The sequence below is a fragment of the Stegodyphus dumicola genome, chromosome 2, assembly GCF_044657685.1.
Source record: "Stegodyphus dumicola isolate Sdum_Otavi_A_Nest chromosome 2, ASM4465768v1".
In the NCBI taxonomy this organism is placed as follows: domain Eukaryota; kingdom Metazoa; phylum Arthropoda; class Arachnida; order Araneae; family Eresidae; genus Stegodyphus; species Stegodyphus dumicola.
The window spans coordinates 94,094,792-94,116,516 of NC_140769.1; the positions used below are offsets into that span (position 1 = coordinate 94,094,792).

Below are 21,725 nucleotides of genomic sequence, written 5' to 3' on the forward strand. Positions count from 1 at the left end.
TGCTTTAAAAATGATTGAATTATGTTGTTCTTATTTGCCAGTTAAGGTTTTTATGCCTTTAGTTAATCTACATGCAATAGTTGTAGAAATTATCAACAATTTAAAAGTTGTTTAAATACGGCTAAGCCTATTTTTTTACGATAGCTGCCATATTTGTTTACATTTGAAACTTAAAATAGTGAATTAAGTCAGTTTCTGCGCGTTCGGTGTTTTTTTGCAGAGTGGGACCAAACGTAAACTTTCAGTTTTGTGCACTGAAAAATTTGCCTTCTTGCCCGCTGGCGAATTGCTTGTTTTTGTGCAGAAACTTTAATTTTAATTGTAAAAATTGTTTTATAGTTGTTTTAACTGTATTTGGTGTTTTATATATTTCTATAATTTCAAATTTTTGATTAAAATATATTGAGGTTATAGTATTTTTGCCTTGCCGCGAAGTGAGAACTGAATTAATTGAATGCGAAATATATCTCTAATGAAATTCGAGAAATAAGTTTAAATGAAATGCAGCAAAAATGAGTATAATTTAATACTGCGTACAGGAAGGTCACATTTTTTTTTTTTTTTTGTTTGTTTCTGAAGATTAAAACTGCTAGAATTTTATCATTCAACTCGACTCTCTCGAAATCGTATTTACCGCCGTAGTTGGTGTGGTAGATAGCGGTGCTGACTGTCACATCACTGGGCCTGGTTTTGAATCCTACAGAAAACATAATATAAACCTTTCATATTTTTTGGAACGGGATACTTAAAAATCTGTCGAGCCGAACTTCTTATCAGGCGGTTGATACTAATAGAAGCAGGAATACGAGATCCTCGGATTTCGCATATGGGAATATTGTAAATTAAACGTAAAATGAAGCTAGGTGAAAGTCCACTGTGACCTATAAGATACCTCAGGCATTGTTCAATGACATGAGTTCCACTCGTCCTCTGTTGTAGACAGTCAGATCAGGAGGATAAGCAATAACAGTAAAATTTGGATTTATTGAAAGTATTATTGATGAAATATGAACTAACTGTAACTCGTTAATAATATTTTAATCTAATGGGTGGCCTAAATATCGCATTATAAGAATAAAATGAGAGTAAGGTAATACAATTGCAGGATTCCCCACTGTGTAATTCTAAGTTACAGTTGAAAGTGAAGAATATTAAGAACTAGTAAGCGAATAATCGCTTGAGTTCGTGTACAGGAAACAACAAGTAAGAAGGGTGAAATAACCCTTTATTATTCGAATTAAAGTTTAACAAAACTCCGTCTTGGAGTTGTACAATATAGCCGACACTTGGGCTTGAACTTAAGAGACGAAACTAAGCTTAACTAAAGAGATATAGAGGAAGCTATGAAAATTCTAACAGAGTTGGCCCCTTAACGCTAATTGACTGCGAAACTATCAAAGGCCTAAAGTACGTTCGAGCGTAATAATAGCTTACGAGAGAGTAGCCTAAAAAGGCGGACGCGTGCTAACCAGAATCTGTGATTCTCTCTCACTAAGACTGTAGAACTTCGCGTTTATATATCGCTCTTCCTGATTAGCATTCAGACGTGATTCTGAAACTACGTTCTTGCCGGAAGTGGTAAGTTGAAATTAAGAATCGATAGGAAAAGAAGTTTAACTCAAAATCTAACTGTTAATAAAATTAACATAATCCTTACACAGCATTTGTTTCGTTTACATTTTTAAGCACAGGAAAATACTTCTGATAACATCACAAGCACTGGGGAGTTTCATATAATCTTTTAAAGATATAAATTTGTATATTTTAGGGATGGTATTACGCCATTCTATTGAGAAAATTTGAATTCAAATGCACCTTATGTTGCCCTTCCCAAATCAGCTTGTGGCATAAATAACGGAATGTGAAACGCTCTCTCATACGTTAGTTTTCTGGTTTTACATGATTTTTTAAAAGTGTCGAGATTTATGGGATATTATTTAGAAATCACTTAAATGCAAACATGTTTTTCAAGTCTATTTAATAAATTAAATATATGTACTTTAAATTTTTTAACAAGCATATTTTATTACTTTAATAAGAGTTCTCATTCCAACTGTCATGAATATTTAAGTAATCTAACATATTTATTTTACAGGTTAGAAGTAATTAAAAGTTTCGAAGACATATGACACTTTTATCTTTTTCAATATGAAAAACGATGACGTAAGTATTCTTAATTAAATATACATCTCATAATTAAACAGCTCTAAAAAGGTAACTTTCTTTCCCTACATACTGATTTCCAAAAGCTAAGTACACGGCGGTTATAACACCTACAATTAGATTTGAGCGTGCTTGGGTTTGTGATTTTATGACTAGCGCTGTAGATTCTAAAAAAATAATGTTACGTGTCACTGACTTCCTTACAGGAGTTATCGTGATGAAAGTGATATTTCTAGATTAATGCAAACAAGAACTGAATAAAAATTAACTTGAACTTTAATGAGCCTCTGTGAATTAACATAAAAAATACAGGTGACAGACTACTTGACTAACATTACGTTCATGATAAAAATTCCCAGCTTAATTTTACTCTAGAATGAAACATAATTCTATGTAATCTTATCGTGCTGAACTCTCCACCGTAGCGTACTATGTTAGACAGTACTTCTTCGAAAAGTCAGATACATCGACCAGGAGTAAACAGTAATAATCACCAGCCTGCTAATTGCTCGCGGCTCTATCGTGTAGTTGGCTCCGCCACACCTAGGACCAGACTCGGGCTGATTTCAGACAGCAGACAACCTCGATAAAATCAAGGAAAAAAATGATACAGGAAGGTACAAATGTGAATATACATGAAGGAAAACAATCATTATGTACAGAGATGAAAATAAGCACTATGTGCAGAGATTATTCTACAGCAGCCGTTTGGTTTCTTTAGGATAATATATTGATCTTCAGAAGATGGTAACCCTTGGTCGACCGGCGCAGATCTCCACACAACTTGTGGAACTGTGTGTGTTTTTCACTTTTGGAACTATTTTCACATTCGAAAAGTTGTTACCGAATGATCAACGCTATACAAAAGAGCGACATCTTTGACTGTACTGTTCCAATGCGCCTGACAGCGCACCATCGCTTTACGTATAAACATTCAAAAGAACCTCCTCAAACCCTTCAGAATACTGGCGTTTCCAACGACGGCTTAGTTAGCTCGTGTTCGACAATCATCGTGATTGGTTGTACCATACGATATTTGCCTAATGCAGTCACAGCGATTTCAGCCACAAAAACTCAACTACGCTTTCAAAAATACCTGATTTCCATTGCATGCTTAACTATTGAAGCCAGTGTACTTAGGTACTTTAATATTTGTCTGTTATAAAAAGGCAGTGATTAATCATGTGTTTCAGAGTAAAAAAAGGAAAGAAAAAAAAACTCGTGTTCCATATACTATATTATCTTTTACATAAGGCCCACCAGCGGCCGAGCGGTAAAGTCGCTGAACACTGGTAGTTCGGTCCAAGGTTCAAATCCCGCGAACTGGCTGTCTTCTTGGGTTTTTTCGTGGGCTTTCTCATGTGTAACGTTGTATACGAGCCAGTTTCCCTTAGAAAGTCCTCCACGAAGGCATCCCTCCCCGTAGGCAGATAGCCGTCGAGGCTTTGCCATAATCACATACTTTTACGTAAGGAAAAGATGGACTTCAAGAAATAATTTACCGTTTTTAAGAAAACACGTTTCCCAGCCTAACAAACGTAAAGGTTTCTTACGAAACTTTACCGAAACCGAAATCGTGTAAATCAAGGGAGCTATTACCTTCAATTTATGTAAGGAATATTTTTCGTCGTTCCGAGGATTGGGTACGAAAAGTTCAATCGCACTAAATTGCGCATGAAACTTAAAAATTTATATTAGAGGAAAAAATACGACAAATCTGCAATGCTCAGATAAATGGAACTAACTTACGAAACATGGGTTTTCTTTCCAAAATGTGGAATTGAATAATCCCACTGAAAGGCTGATAGACAATGGCAGTGTCGATGGGGCATTAAATTGAATTGCCGAAGATTTCGAAGAAAAATATACAGGATCCTACAATTTGTCATTACAACTATGACGTACCCACAACAGCGCATGTAAAGAAACATTTCATCGAATTTTCTCTTTCGAAATATCTAAATGGTTGATGTACGCGAAAGCCACTTCTTTTGGCAAAACCTACAAATTTAAACGAGACATTTTCATCTCAATTACAAAATGTTTTATGTAGCTAGCGAATGTGAGTAGATCGTCATTACTGTTTCAAGGCCATGACAAAATTCTTTTTCAGTTCTTGGCGGGGAACTGCATTCTGTAATGAGTCGTTACAAGATTCTCTTTCTACGTAGCGTATTCGGAAACTAAGTACAGTTTCATTCTAGCGCCGTCGCAGCGCTGTGGTAGGCGTCCCGCGCATGTTCACTAGTCTTTCTTGTTCACTGACTTTCAATTGTCGCCATTTTGGTTGCTCTATGTTGTGTTTTCAGTTTTCTGTGCACATTCAAAATGTTTAAGACAATTAGTTTTCCCGCTGATTGTGAGATTCGTGCCGTGATTAAATTTTTGAACGCGAGGAATGTTAAACCGGGCGAAATTTATCGTCAAGTGACAGAAGTTTACGGTGAATACGCGATAAGTGATGGAATGGTGAGAAAGTGGGTAAGAATGTTTAATGCAGGTCGAACAAATGTCCACCCCGAGGCTCGGAGTGGTCGGCCTTCTGTTGTCACCGATGATTTGGTTAGGAAAGTATGAGAACAGACGCTTCACAATGACAACTCTTTTCCACAAAGAGGCATTTCCACAAATTTCACGTACAGTTTTGTTCGAAATTGTGTCTGACCGCTTGAATTATCGCAAACTGTGTTCCCGGTGGGTTCCAAAAATGCTCACTGATGTTCACAAAACAAAGCGACTTGGTAGTGCCCTGACATTTCTCACGCGGTACAATGATGAGGGAGAAAACTTTTTAAACCAAATTGTGACAGGTGATGAAACTTGGGTGTGTCATTTCACACCAGAATCGAAACAGCAATCGATGGAGTGGAGACACTCCGAAAAAACAAAAGTTCAAAGTGACAATGTTATCACAAAAAATCATGTGCACTGTCTTCTGGGATAGGAAAGGCGTTTTGCTTACTGAATTTCTTCCCAGAGGTGAAACCATTAATGCGGCACGATATTGTGAGACTTTAACAAAACTAAGGCGTGCCATTCAAAACAAACGAAGAGGAATGCTCAGTAAAGGAATTTTGTTGCTCCATGACAATGCTCGGCCCATACTGCTGGTGTCACTCAATCGTTAATTCGACACTTTCATTGGGAGCAGTTCGATCACCCGCCGTACAGCTCGGACTTGGCGCCGTCACTTGTTCCTGCACATGAAGCGCGAGCTTGGTGGCAAGCGCTTTGGATCTGACGATGACACGAAAAATGCTGTGGAGTCGTGGTCTTTGACGATGGTATACAAAAACTGGTCACCCGCTATGACAAATGTTTGATCATTGGCGGAAACTATGTTGAAAAATAGTTTAAGACAAGTATTTTCATGTTAAAATAAAATTGGATTCGAAAAAATTGTTTTACAGTTTTTTTTTTTTTTTTCAAAACGGTACTTAGTTTCCGAATACGCCTCGTACTTGTTCCACGGATTAAGATATGGAAAGTACGTTAGCTAATTATATTTTTTCTATTCTTGCTCTTGAGGTTAGGCTCTTAATGTAGAATTTAAGGGTGACAACAGAGGCTATTAGCAGTAAAAAGTGTATATGAAAATTCTTTGCATGAAACGCAGTGGCGTTCTGATAATAACAATGCGCGTCATTTTGCCTCTTTACAACACCAACAACATTGCTAATTCTTTATACTCTATCCCATACTAGCATTCTACTATTTCTTCTACCATTAACAACAATTTTCTCTGAGGTTTGAAGATTATAGGAAACATTGTACCGCCTTTCGAACATATAAGCTTATTCTAGTACCCGAATGTAAGACATTCGGGGCATAGGGGCATAATCAGATTCGGGACATATAGGACATAGTCAGATTTGATTTCTGATCCTCTTTTTTAAATATTGCAGCACACTAATTAGGCTGCCAGAAATTATATAGCAACATCGTTTCACTATTACAGGCATATAACAATCTTCTACCGGCATTACTTTGTGGGATCACCCTTTACACCTGCTGATTTGGTCTTTTTCTTTCTTTACCATGAATATTTTTACCCCATTTGTGAAACTTTAGGAAACTAAAAATTCATTCGTTACATCTCAGTTTGACAGCCCTTTTCCAAATTTACCTGTAGTTATGCTTCAGTAAATTCGTTTTCGTTCTTCATGATACTCCAGTAGTCGCCATAATAACGCAAAAAATTCTCCAGTAAATAACATATGAAACAACTCTTTATATAGGCATTACTTTGGCTTCAGCTTCTGCCACCTTCGGATTCATCAGTCCAGAGTGTTCTGCATCAAAACTGATATGGGACTGTATGGTTAAGTGCGGTAAGACTAGTTAATACTTGTAAAATCGTTGAAAGTTTTGGTGTCCTACTCACTTTTTCCTGTTCTATCCTGCCATGTTATTTGCCGTGTTTTTAAACGCTAACCAAAGAGTCATGACAACCTTGCACGTAAATTGATGCCCCTAGAAGAAAATTTTCACCATCTTCAAATTCTACTTTCTAAAAATTTCATTTTTATTTCTAATCCTAACTGTTGGGAAAATAGCTCATATACAATATTTTGTAATATAACTTATTTCTTCATGCAGCAAATTTCAAAGAGCAAGAGTGCAAGAGTGCGGACGAAGCAAATTTCTCGAAAATCCGGCAAATCTAGGAACAGCTGGGTACCTGCCAAAGTAAGAACAACTACTTTTTATACAGTGACAAAACTTTGAGATTTTTTCTTCTGTAGAAATGGCCTTAATGTCACTGCGAGCTAAGGTTTAAGTTAGGCTTTGCTAGTATTGTGAATTACATTTGATTTAACTTTCATTTTTGTTAAGAAACTGTTTCCTACTCGCAAGCTGCAGATATTTTGCTTTCATTAATTTCAGTTTGTATAACCTTCAGATTGACGTGTTAATAAATATTTTTATTTTGCTTTCTACTTTATTCTGATACATCTGGCTAAGAATTCAGACGGAACGAAAACTCATACGATAGTCTTTAACTGTTACTTTGGGTGAACTGGTACTTTAGATTTAAGAGAGTATAAGGTATTTTCTCCGTTCTTTCAGCATGCCTTAGTGGTGAAATGGTTAGCACCCTCGGCGCGTATTCGAAAGGTCCAGGTTCGAGTCCCAACGAGGGAATTGCTCATTTTTCATGTCTCTTGCTTCAAAATATCCTAATGACTCTACAGTGGCGCCCGAACTAAAAGGTAGTGGATGATGATTCTTCATCACCAGGATTTGGCGACTGGCTCTCCTAATCTCCAGTCGCCCTTTAAAAGGGGGAGCATATGATATAATATGAGGGACGCGGTTACAGCCGAAAACATCGCGGCAAAAACATCGCGGACGAAAACGTCGCGGAGAAAACAACGCAAGGCGAAAACATCGTGCTACAAAACATCACGGAAAAAAACATCGCAAAGAGAAAACATCGCAGTTCTAAAACATCGTGGCACAAAACATCGTCGTCGAAAATAAAGCGGTTCAAAAACTTCGCAGTTTAAAAACATCGTCGTCGAAAATATCGTGGTAGAAAATAAAGTATCTACAAATCATCGCATGACGATAACATCGCAGACATGATTTTTTCAGGTTTTAGTAATTGTAAATGGATATTCCCATAATGATTTGTGAGCGCAAGATGGAAAGAAGGATAATTTTTACTTTCATATTTTTTATTAACTAATAAATTTTTGCTGAGAAAATAAGAAGGAAACTTAAGCATAGAAAATTGATGCAACTTATAGCACTTAATAGAATTTTAAACCGACATAGTTAACTAACAAAGGCCATTAATAAATCATTTTTTATAAAGTTTTTACTGGTAATTTTTCATGAAAAGTGTAATCTGTAAGTTTTGTGAAAAAATGTGAAAGTAAAAATTATCCTTCTTTACATCTTGCGCTCACAAATCATTATGAGAATAACCATTTACAATTATTAAAAACCTGAAAAAAACATGTCTGTGATGTTATCGTCATGCGATGATTCGTAGATACTTTATTTTTTACCGCGATATTTTCGACGGCGATGCTTTTAAACTGCGAAGTTTTTGAACCGCTTTATTTTCGACGACGATGTTTTGTACCACGATGTTTTAGCACTGCGATGTTTTCTCTTTGCGATGTTTTCTCCCACGATGTTTTGTAGCACGACGTTTTCGCCTTACGTTGTTTTCTCCGCGACGTTTTCGTCTGCGATGTTTTTGCCGCAATGTTATCGGCGGACACCGAGGGACGCAGCCCGACCCTCCTGGCAGACTTTACGTCACCCTATGGCCTTTTTGCGGGTTGTGCCAGAGAAGGGGGAGCATATATTTTCTCCTCCCTTTCAGGATGCTTTGGTGATGTAATGGTTAGCACACTCGGCGCGTATTCGAGAGGTCCAGGTTCGACTCCCGGCGAGGGCATTGTACATTTTTCATATCTACTGTTTCAAAAATCGTAATTACTCTACAAGCGTAACCGTATATATACAAAAGGCATTTTAGATGACCGACCATTTTTGCAAGTTTGTCTTATTTTCTATTAAACCCTGAGAGAAAATCAGTTATCAGGGTGTAGAAACTTGTATTAAAATTTTTCGTTCCTATAAAACCTTCTGAATAACTAACTGCCTGAACAACGAATTTAAAATCAGATGTTTTATCAATACGCAAGATCTGATTTTTCTGTAAGGCTAATGCACATATAACGTATATCAGAATTTAAATATTTTTAAGATTTGATATATTTAAATTTTTATTTAGAGATTTTTTTGCATTAATCCTTGGGTTTTTTTATAATTTTTCTCTTGAATGGCTGCGACATCTTATTTTTTCCCTCGAAAGTAAGAGTAGTAGAGTTATTGTTTTCGGATCGGTTTTTATGACGTGGAATCTCGCCTTGCAGTGTTTATACTCGTATATGATCTTGACCCTGAATATATGCATATAAAATATTTGTTTCCACTGAGTAGTAAATTCTTGTACACTTTACAGTTGTTTTTCTTTTTCATTCATATTTATATACCTTAGAACAAGTTTTCTATATAATATATAACGAAACATTAAAAAAATAATTGTTATTAAATCTTCCCGTTGGCTTTTGAACTTTCTAAGTACAGACTATTTTATGATTTTTGATAGATAATTATTGAAAAGTGAGTAAGTCAAATCACACGACTTAATTTGTGCGGACATTTAGACAATCTAAAATTAATAAAACTAGAGGTTATTCTTTTCAAGACAGTTCGATTCTGCATTTATTGATTTGTTTTCTTTTATTTAGACTTTAATAACTCTTGAGTTTAATAATAGTTAATAGTACAAATATACGGCATAAAATATCATCAAGAATATCAAGTTTGACAGGATAACTTCAACACAACCAATTTTTACATTTAATCAGCGGATATTTATCAACAATGAATTGTGTTGAACCCTAGCTTAATTTTGAAGAGAAAATTTCTACGCGCTGTTTAATAATTCAGGTATGATTCGATTTCCTTTCTGGTCCTTCTAATTATTTTTTACAATCGATGAAAATGCAAACTGAATAATTAATTAGGGATATAGGTTACTAGCAAATAAAATAATCAAAACATGGTTATTTATTACTTCGAATAAATTCCACAATTCAATATATTTATTGAAAATAAATATTTCTTTCGAAATATTAATGAACAAATTATCTGCAGTTTTTAGAAACTCAAAATGTTAAAAACAAAGAGATAAGCAGTAAATGTTGATGTAGTATGTTATAATATTGACTTTTAATTCACTGATAACTTTAATTATAAACAGTATTAAAGTGGCTTTCCAAGAGTTCCAAGGAATATTCATACTATCAGGACTGGTGTTTCTCTTTACTTGCTTTGGAAACATTAACTGTCCTGATTCGGAACAGGGAGCTTACTGAAGCTATGTTCAATAAATTGTGAAGTAGACAATACACACAGGAAGGGTATACGAAACCCTTTATTTTTCTCTCTTTACAATGATTTCCGGAACTTCGGAATACAGAGACCAACCACTTGTGGTCTGAACGTAAGAATATAAAAATACTAACTAAAACTCTAACTAAACTAATTTTGGATTAATATACAAGTGCCTACTTTAAGATTGGCCGTAAATTAACAAAAAAGCCGTATGTAGTACAGAGAGCTGCTAAAACTACAATACGTTTAAAATTATCAAGAGGATTAAACCTCTGGCCTTGAAGGCAACCAGCAACCAAGTAAAGCTACTATGGCAAGCGGCCTGCTTCTAATAACTCCTTCCTCTCTCTTGCTTGGCAAAAAGCCACAACTTAAGTACTTGGCGTTAGCAAGACAAATTTGCATAAATAAGTTAAAAGCTTTTAATTCTGGCCGGAAGTAGAAAATAAGAAGTGATAGTATAGATTTAAAATAAAATAAACTTTAGTAAAACTTAGGATCCTTACATACTTCCCGCCAGAGTTAATTAGTTTGAAACTGAGGTCTAAAACGACCTTGTTGAAAACTTTTAGCTCTAGAATCTAACGCGAGGCCAATCTTTTACAAACATTTCTCACTAGAAACTAGAAATTAAAAAAAAATCCTTTTTACATTATCAACTCCATGGACAAGATTTTTCATCTGTACTGCATTCAAACAGGAGTTTCTTAGTTGAAATCTAGTTCCTTCCAGAGATCTGGAAGGAAAACTAGTTTAATGAAATGTTACACAATTAAATGGCAAGTAACATGAATACTTATATTTCTCTTTTAACATTCTTATTTCATTCATGACGTTATTTAGTTATCTCTTCGTGCTCTCTGACATGTGTTGTAAAGGAAAACACCAAACACGAGCGTGTCTATGTACAAGTATTCAACACTACCGCCTGCAATCAAAACACTAACGTGTTAAAATTCAACATAACAAGACCTCAGAACACACCTTATATTCATCTCTAAACCCTGAGGTACTATTCTGAAAAGTGGCTAACTCTGAAGTGTAGCGTCAGAGAGCCTAACTACATTCATTCAACCTTTAACACATATTCACAATAATTTGCTCTTTTTACAGTCACACGAATAAGTTAAAATTTTTGGCATAACTTTCACTTTTAACATATCACAGTATTTCTTAACTTTTAAAATAACAGTTCACATTGTATATAAGGACATATTAACATTCCGTTAATTTTACGCATTTTAAAACATACATTAGTAGTACATTGTTAACTTCTATTCTTTTCCAAGCAAGTGCCAATTCTTCAACATTGAAATACTACATTTCAAAAGTCTTTCAGACTAAAACTTCTTTCTTGGCAGAATCTTTTAAATAAAATTTTATACAATAATTATTTTTACAATTTTCTGAAGGTACCTTTCTCAAAGATTATCAATGCTTTTACAATATTCAAGTATTTACACATTCCTATTATACATTAATTTTAGTTTTACTCGCGAGTAATTGAAAAACAATATCAAAATAGGTAACAACTCATTTCTCGCCTTTTTTGGCGATAAAGATAGGCCTCACATGAGGTAAAACTTCTTGAATTCTGCCACTTGCAGTAAGAATGAAAAATTAACTTAAGGTTTCAAAGTAACATAAAGTTTTACTTATCTTTATGATATTCAGACATCTTTTTTTCTGCCCAGTCCTGGAAGGTAACGAAGACTACGGTCTGGTTGATCTTCCGTCTTGTGCGGGTTCGCCCTTCTGTTCCTTCCTCCATGAACTTTCTTTTCCTTCCAGTCACCCTTGAAGACCTTCATTGTAGCCTCTGCCTGTGGTCTCGGCCGTTTGATGGCAGCTGGTCTTGGCGGAACCGGGACAACTCTCTCTCGTTCTTGCTTAGATCTCATTGCTGGCTGTTCAAATTTTTCTTGTTTCTTTGCCTCCCCAGCTGGTGTTCCTTCATCAATTCGTCGACATTTGCTGCGTAGACTCCTATCCGATGGGTAGATCTTCCGTTTTGGAGCCGTGTTATAGTTGCTGTCATTTCTCCTGGCTCTCTTTGCATTCGTCGTACTTCTCCCTTCTTCATTCTGGGGGTGGTTGTGCCCTCCCTTTTCTGGTCGGTGGAATGGCTTCTTTTTCTTGTTACCTTCAATTTTCCAACGGGGAAACTTTCTTTTCAACTGCTCCTGTCTAGTAATGGCTTGCCCTTGTACTTGTCGTTGTTCCAACTCTGGAGCTTGTGCCTGCCGTGTCTACCGTGCCGGATCCTGCAAAAGATCTTTGAAAATTTGCATTTTATTACGATCATAGTAGGGTTTGATTTGATCAATGTTTTCGGAGCAGGTTTCCCCATTCCTGGCTTTTAACACTACTACAGCGTGAGTTACTTTTTCAATAACATATGGTCCTTCAAATCGTGGAAAAAATTTGGCAGTTTTATCTTCTGGTGCTGAAGAAAGTGAATGCTTAATTTTTAATACTTCATCCCCTACTTTATAAGTTACTCCCCGTCGTTTCAAGTCATAACACAGCTTTTGTTTTCTCTGTGCTACTTCAGTATTCTTTTTTGCTTCTTTAATTAGTTTTTCTATATCACCCATTTTAAATTCTGGGGCTCTTTGTTGCACATAAAATAATTTATCTAACGGCGTTATAATCTTTCTGCCTAAAAATAACTCAGCAGGAGTTTTGCCCGTTGTATCATGTTTTGCGGTCCTAAGGGCGAAAGCAAATTCATTGACATAGTTATCCCAGCTTTTATGAAAATTTTTAACATAACTACGGATAATTTTCACTGTATTTCTATTGACCTGTTCCGCTATATTTGATTGCGGCCGATACGGGACCATTTTTAAATGACGTATGCCCAGTTTTTGGCACATGTCTTCAAATATATTACTTACAAATTGAGGACCATTATCCGATATAACTTTTAGGGGCGCCCCGTATTTTAAAATATATTTATTTAAAATAGAATCAGTAACTAATTTCGCGGAGGCTCGTTTTAAGGGAACAATTTCGGTCCACTTACTAAAATGATCAACCATAACAAGGAGATAGCGACTTTTATTTAACTGACTTTTTGGGAAAGGGCCCAATAAATCGATGCCAATTATTTCATTTGGAAATTCGGATTTAATGCTATTTAGAAACCCGGCCGGGCGGAAATTAATATAATTAACTGCTTGACATGTTGGGGAGGACTGGACATACGCCCTCGTTAACTTTTGCAGCTCAGGAAAATAAACTGCTTCGCGTACGCGTTGGATGGTTTTTCGAATACCAGCATGAGAAGCTAATGGGGAGTCGTGTAACTCCTGCAGGATATTTAATCTAAGACTAGCTGGGATAACAGGTCAAAATTCGTTGTTGGAATTCGTAGTTTTTGTATAAAATAATAGACCATCTATTAGTTCGTAATGAGCCGCCCTATTTCTTATCGCCACAATATCTTGGTGGCTAAAATTTTCAGGATCCTTTAAATACTCATAAATGTTTTTAAATTCAGGATCCTTACCCAGTTCGCTTATTACAGTTTCTCAGGAATGTATCGTACATGCTGTGAGCATTGCCACCTTTACAGTATTACCTTCTTCATCTATTTTTATTTTGGACAGGGCATCTGCTACGATATTTTCCTTTCCAAAGGTGTGCTTGATTACCAGATTATACTCTTGTAACTTGAGTGCCCATCTTATTAACCTTGGGGATAAGTTTTTCCCTGAGTACAATCTCGTTACCGCCGCATGATTAGAATACACTGTTATTGGCGCCCTTCCAGAATAGACTCGGAAATTTTGCACTGCTAACAGAACTGCAAGTGCCTCTCTCTCAGTCGCGGAATAATTTCTTTGTGTTTGATTTAAAGTTTTACTAAAAAAATGCCACGGGCTGCTGATTTTGTGAAAGTACCGCTCCCACCGCATAATCCTAAGCATCCGCTGAAATTTCTAAATTCTCATCGTTCTCAGGAAATTTCAAAACAGGGGCTTGCGTTAATGCTTGCTTTAATTTTTCGAAAGCACTATTGGCTTCGGCCGTCCACGAGAATCTTGCCTTTTTCCTTTTTAATTTTAAAAATGGTTCAGCAATAGATGCAAAATCTTTTATAAAGGACCTATAATATGAACAAAGTCCGAGAAAAGAAGAGAGCTTCTTCGCCGTATTTGGCGGCGGATATTTTTGCACAGCGATTATTTTTGATTCGTCTGTCTCGATTCCTTTCTGAGATATTTTGTAACCTAAGTATTTTAATTCAGGGGCTGCAAATTTGCACTTTTCGACATTAACTTTTAGACAGGCCTCATTTAATAATGGAAACACCTGTCTTAAATCCTGTACATGTTGGTCCAGATTATCACTAGTAATAATGATATCGTCTAAATAGATAAATGTGGTATTTCCAAGAACAGGCCTTAGCACAATGTCCATACATCGCTGAAATGTTGCCGGTGCCCCTGAAAGGCCAAACGGCATACGCAAGAATGCATAAGTGCCAGACTTGGTTATAAAAGCAGTCTTAGGCACATCTTCCGTTTTAACCCCTATTTGAAAATAACCAGTCGTTAAGTCTAACGTAGTCATATATTTGGTAGAAGTTATGTTCCTTAGAATTTCTTCAATAATAGGTAACGGATATAGTGGATATTTAGTCATGGAGTTTAATTTACGCAAGTCAATTGCAAAACGCCACCTTTTCGGATATGTTATCGGATAGTCATTATTTTTCTTACATAACACAACCGGGCTAGCATAACTACTTGAGATGGGCGTTATGATCTTTTTACGTAACATATCTCGAATGTGCCACTCTATAAATTTTTCTTTATTCTTATCATATCGATATGGTTTGTGGCGAACTGGCAGTGAATCTCCGGTGTCGATACTATGGTTAGTAACTTGAGTAAATCCGGGAATATCACTAAATAACGAAGCAAATTCACTTACCACTTGTCGAATTTTTTGTGGTTTTTCCTTAGGCAGGTGGTCGAGGTTTAACGTCGGTGGTTCTGTTTTTTCTTCTCGAACTGGTTTCATCGTCAGCTTAAGGGACGCTTCGTTAAAATCCAGCGTTGCTTCCGCCTCTGAAAGAAAATCTATCCCTAAAATGACATGTGCTTGTAAATTTTTTACGATAAAAAACATGATCTTTACTTGTTCGTCCTTGATACGAATATATAAGGGTAATTTACCTATGCACTTGCATCTTTCTCCCTGCGCAGCTAACACTGTCGTATTATCCGAATTATACATGCGGTATTTACGGAAATACTTCCTAAAAAAATCTTCTGCCACACAGGAACACTGCGCGCCTGTATCCAGGAGTGCGGTGGCTGGGATGTTATTCACCAAAACTTCAATTTTGGAAGAGTCAAGTTTTTCACCATAACTGTATTTAACTTGAAGGAAGAGGGGTTTTCTTGGCCTTCGGATTTCCGCACCCTCCCGTTAAATTTTGTTTCTTTCCATGCCTTCCTTCTTTTTCCGCTGGCCTTCAGACTTTTTTTCTGGCTTACTATTGAACTGTCGACGTTCACCGGTTGTTTTTGGATACTCGGGTTTCCTTGCCCACTGATTCGCTTTGCTTCCGTAGCCGTGTTCTTGACTTTGCTGTGGTCTTGGCGCACCAAATTTTCTTCGTTGCTCATACTGCCGTCTTCTTTCAATGTCCGCCGTTCTTCTACTTTCAAACTGGATTGCTAGCTCAAATAACTTTCCCAGTGTAGTCGGATTCCTTAATTCAATAAAGTCTTGTATAGGGTGGCCCAGAAGTCACTTTACATTTTGAAAATTAAATAACTTTTTCTTAAATGACTGTATTTAATTAATTCTTTTTTATTTTTTGCTTATTCACATGTCCATTCAAATGGAAATGAGCTTCATCTCCCATGATCAACTTGTGAATAAACTCATTGTCATTTCTTGCAGTTCTCTAACCTGACAGCATAATTTACTCGTTTCTGAAAGTCTGCTGGTTTTAAAGATTGCACTAATTGAACCTTGAAAACGCGTCACTAAGTTCCTTATTGCAGGCCTACTAGGCGGATGTCGAACATTAAAATGGCGCATATCTTTGCGTTGCAACAATTGACCGTCCATTTTCAAAGTAAAATTCAATTATCTTCACTCGTTGTTCTGTTGTAAACTTATCCATGCCAAAAATTTCCAGGGATTATATTTTTTAATTCTGAAAAGAGAAAAAGAAATATATTAATAGAAAAAAAGTTATTTAATTTTCAAAATGTAAAGTGACTTCTGGGCCACCCTATACTTGGGGAAGTAACCTCGGCAAAATCACTTGGATTATCTCAGGATCCGGACGGTTTCCATACAACAGTTTAAAGACGTGAATTTTTCTTAAAATAAAGGTGGAAAGATTTTCGATTCGTTGCTGATATATGCTGAAGAGTTCCATTTCTAATCTTGCACGATCTCTTACGACAGGGTAGGCTTTTACTAATGCAGTCTTAAAATTTTCGTAAGTATAGGTGGGACTTACCGCTTGACCCAAGAGGTTTCTGCCTATACATTTGAACCAATTAAGCGCTTGGCCCCTAAGCGCTGGTAGCTAAGGTGACTTTCTGGAACTCATGTACTGGATACAGCATGAAGTGGTCATCCAATTTTTCCAAAAAACTGCTTACCGGTGAGTTTCCATTAAATGTTGCTTCTGGTTTCATCGATGCGCGCATGGTCTGGACGATGTAACCAAATCGTTCCAGGGCGGCAGCTGGCATTTCTGGATTCTGAGCCGCTTCTGCAGGCAGCACAGGTTCTTCTTAAAACTCGGCCATGGTTATTCTTCTTCGTTGGGCGCCACTATCAGGACTGGTGTTTCTCTTTACTTGCTTTGGAATTATTAACTGTCCTGATTCGGAACAGGGAGCTTACTGAAGCTATGTTCAATAAATTGTGAAGTAGACAATACACACAGGAAGGGTATACGAAACCCTTTATTTTTCTCTCTTTACAATGATTTCCGGAACTTCGGAATACAGAGATCAACCACTTGTGGTCTGAACGTAAGAATATAAAAATACTAACTAAAACTCTAACTAAACTAACTTCGGATTAATATAGAAGTGCCTACTTTAAGATTGGCCGTAAATTAACAAAAAAGCCGTATGTAGTACAGAGAGCTGCTAAAACTACGATACGTTTAAAATTATCAAGAGGATTAAACCTCTGGCCTTGAAGGCAACCAGCAACCGAGTAAAGCTACTATGGCAAGCGGCCTGCTTCTAATAACTCCTTCCTCTCTCTTGCTTGGCAAAAAGCCACAACTTAAGTACTTGGCGTTAGCAAGACAAATTTGCATAAATAATTTAAAAGATTTTAATTCTGGCCGGAAGTAGAAAATAAGAAGTGATAGTAAAGATTTAAAATAAAATAAACGTCAGTAAAACTTAGGATCCTTACAATACTTCTGTTTAAGAAATTTTTTATTCATAATTTCTGTCGTGAAAAACAATTAAGCAGCTCTCTAACCCGGAAAATAATATTTATTATGCCAGAAGTCTGTCATATTTTAATATGGGAAAATTCTGATTCAAAACATCATTAATGTGGTTTCTCAATCATAAACAAATCTGATGTGTACACCACATGACTTCCTTATATTGGAATATTAAATTATACGCATTTTTTCTTGCATTTCATTTAAACTTATTGGATTGAATTAAATCTACTTCGCCGACAGCACATAACCCACCATAGAATAAATGCATTCCTTAAAATTCACTCTAGTATTTGTTTACGATAGCGACACTCTGGCGCTAGATTCACTTAACAGTATTAATAATTATATAACAGTTAACTTATATAATAATTTTATAACGGAAACTCAGTTAACTTATATATTTCGTTCATATTATAACTCATAATGCACAAAATTTATATCATTTAAGGAATAGAATTATATAATCGTTGCCACATGTTCTATTCAAATACTCTAATAAAGCTAGAATGATGTATAAAAGAAATTAAGCAAACAAAACAAAAAAGAAACAGTTTTTCACAGACGATTGACTATTTCTCATTTAATTTATTCAGTTCTCACTTTAGGAGAAGGCAAAAATACATAAAAACTCAAAATATCTATATTAAAAATTACGAAGTAAATCTTAAACGCTTATTTCCTCGAAAAAATTCCAGAACGGATTAAGCATGATTTAAATAATAAATGAAGGCGTTATCTTTGTTGTTGCGAAGCTAAGTTTCTCTAGATTGGCAACAAATCCACTAGTCTCCTGTTTCAAATGTAAACATCAATGGCCGCCATTAAAAAAGGCTTAGCGGCAATTAAACAACTTTAAAATTGCTGATAATTCTAAAAATATTGCACACAGATTTACTAAAGGCATAAAATCCTTAACCGGAAGATAAAAACAACATAATTCAATCGTTTTTAAAGCAAAAAATGTACAATTTACCAACATATAAGAGTAAAGAAACTGAGATCACTGAGCCGGGTAACAGAGTGGATATATATATAAATATATTTATTAAATTTATTATTATATTATATTTTTATTAAGTTTAAATTTAAATTTAAAATATATTTATTATTAAGTTTAAATTTAAATTTAAATATAAATATATTTATATACGTTTGATGCGGCCGATTGCAACCAAAATACGAGGTGCACATCTACATGTTATAGCAGTCCTATATACAAAATTTCAACGTTCTGAGGCTACTCGTTTTTGAGTTATGCGAGATACGTACGCACGCACGCACATACGTACATACGCACGTACGTACATACGTTCGTACAGACGCCACGAAAAATTCCCTTCAGAATTAATTTTAAAGCAGTTTTATAATTTTTTTGAAGGAAAAGAGTATTTTATTCTGTCCTTACGTACAGATATCACGCAAAAACATCGTTAAATTGCATTCGATAGCGGTCAAAATGGATATTTTCGTTGAAATATGCTGCCTGAAACTTTTCGCGATTACAATACTTCCTTTTTACTTCGTACAAGGAAGTAATAAAAATCATTAAATAGTTTTAATTTAACTTTAATTTTTTTTACTGTTACTTTAAAGGTTATAAATAAAAATTATGAATAAAAAATTATAATAAAAATTAAACATAAAAATTATAATAAAAATTATACATAAAATTATTAAAATATTTAATAATTTTAAATAAAAATTTATAAATAAAAATATTAAAATATTTAATAATTTTATTTAGAATTAATAATTTTAAATAAAAACTTATAAATAAAAAATATTAAAATATTTCTCATTGCCGTTAAAAATAATAACTGTAAAATTAATATATGTTAATAAATTGTACTGAGAAGTATGAGGATGGCGAACAACGACTAACATAAAGATATCTGGCCGACCTGAGAAAATGCCTTAATATTAATCGGAAAAAAACAAACAAAGCCAAGCTAAAGTTCTAATTTACGGTGGATAACTGAATCCTCAACAATGCGTGACTTTTGCTAAGTTTCACAAGATTAACTATTGTGTAAGTTAATTATTCTAGGCCTTCTTTCTGCGCATATTCTCATTCAAACAAGAAAAGATCTATCAAACAAGTGAATCAGTTGAAACTTCTAATAATCAACAATGCTGTTGGAGATACTAAAGCAACAAGAATTAGAGTAAATTACATAAGTTTGCAGGACTAGTATAGGAGTTTAAAACAACCATGTTTCAGTTCTTGTTTAACATAATTGCAAATTAAACCAGAATGTCACTACGACGGCATCATATTTTATTTTATTATTATCTTTACATACTTATTACCATGCTGTAGAAGAAGAAAGCAAGCACAGAAGATCACAGCTGTGACTGTGGTTTCAACTGTGACCGTAACTGAAATATGCCCAGATTTTTCAGATTACTTTTCCGATTTCTTTACAAGGATACGTTTTTGGTAGTGTTTTGACACCAAAATATAAAAATTTCTTGGTAAGTATCACAACCCATTATTATTCATGAATTTCTTATTTAATCATTTATAGCACTCTTCGAAAGAAGAGAAAGCGCTACAAGCTCTTGCTAAAGAGTTCTTGGCTCAGAAAATTTCGGCCGCAGGTGTGTCATACGTGGTGAATTCGAAATCAAAATTCAGGAGAAAATTATGGTTGATTGCTGTGATGATATCAATGCTATTCATGGGATATATGACATTTAAGGTCGTTAAAGGTTATCTCAAGTACCCGAAGATGCTTATCAGAGAAGTAAGAATTATTATTACTTTCTCCCTTGTATATTTTGTTATGTGAACACTGTACTTCCATCATAGGAATTATGAAAATTTTTTTTTCTGCTACTTAAATTAGTTTTGTAATTTAAATATTTAAGAGAAATATGTTTTTCGCCTGACAATTCTTTAAGCTTTCGAAAAGCTAAGTGCTACTTAACACATTCTGCTATGTATAAAAACATTTTTTAACATAAGTATGAAGCTATTATAGTTTATTTACGCATCAGTTGTTTAGTTTAGCTTTCTGTCTATACCTATTTGAAATAGTAAATTTGTGCAGAGAGACCTTTTCGTCAACAAAGCTATTTTAAAGCTTAGAACGAATGCGTCTATTTCAGCACACGAAAATCTATTTTACGTCATCAACCAAATGTAGAAATAATGTATTGCGAAAATATTAATATGATGTTATTTTAAATTGTTATAAATTATATAAGGTTTTTCGAAACCTTTAAACTTTTGAAGGCCATTATTGAAAAATGAATGTCCTGTACTTACCAAAAATACTTGATACTTTCCTGTATTTTGTTCTGTATGCTTACATTTTGCAGAATACTTTAGAACGTTTTGCGTTTTTCGGGTTTTAAAAGCCGTAAATACATATTCGCATAAAGATTTGGAAGCGCGAGAAATGTTAATGATACTTTAAGAATAAACGGAAACAAAAGAAGATATAATTTCCACCAAAACAATATCAGATTAACAAATATCATATTCAAAACTATGAACTATAAAAGTAAAAATAATCTCTTTCCTTCTTGCGCTCCCAAATCATTAAGAGAAAATGCATTTAAAGATTTTAAAACCTGAAAACGGCATGTGTGCGATGTTATCGTCATGCGATGATTTATAGGCACTTTATTTTTTACCACGATGTTTTCGACGACGATATTTTTAAGCTGCGAAGTTTTTGAACCGCTTTATTTGCGATGACGATATTTTGTACCACGATGGTTTTAGAACTGCTATGTTTTCTCTTTGCTTTCTTTTCTCCCGCGATGTTTTTGTACCACAAGGTTTTTGCCTTGCGTTGTTTTCTCTGCGATGTTTTCGTCCGCGATATTTTTGCCGCGATGTTCCGATCAGTTTACCATTATTCATTTGGTACTTTGTTCATCTACTTTGTAAGATGTGATCTTCACTATCTAATTTCTTGGGTCTTAGCATACTTACTTCTTCTGCAGAATATACTTTACGGATGCATTACAAGTCAGGTCCTTATGAGACTCTTTCAGTAACTGGCAAGAGTAGGGAATAAATACTATTACCTGCTGCAGGCCAGTATAACCAACCAAGTATCAAAGTAGTTTCTCCCTCTTTCCTGCATGCCTGCGTGCTGGAACTGGAAACACGCTCGACGCTTATTCGAGAGGTCTGGAGCTCGAATCACGAAGAGAGCTCTGAGCACAA

The 21,725-nt window shown here is 35.2% G+C and overlaps 1 protein-coding gene across 1 annotated transcript in view; it reads left to right on the top strand.

Annotated features, from left to right (window-relative positions):
* Positions 1-21,725, top strand: part of LOC118189186 (degenerin del-1-like) — a 93,526-nt gene that overhangs the window by 2,646 nt on the left and 69,155 nt on the right. Inside the window, exons 2-4 of the mRNA XM_085810919.1 lie at positions 2,096-2,163; positions 6,763-6,852; positions 20,071-20,289. Of these exons, the coding sequence (XP_085667045.1) occupies positions 2,149-2,163; positions 6,763-6,852; positions 20,071-20,289 (324 nt within the window). The 5' untranslated portion in view covers positions 2,096-2,148. The remainder of the gene's footprint in view (positions 1-2,095; positions 2,164-6,762; positions 6,853-20,070; positions 20,290-21,725) is intronic.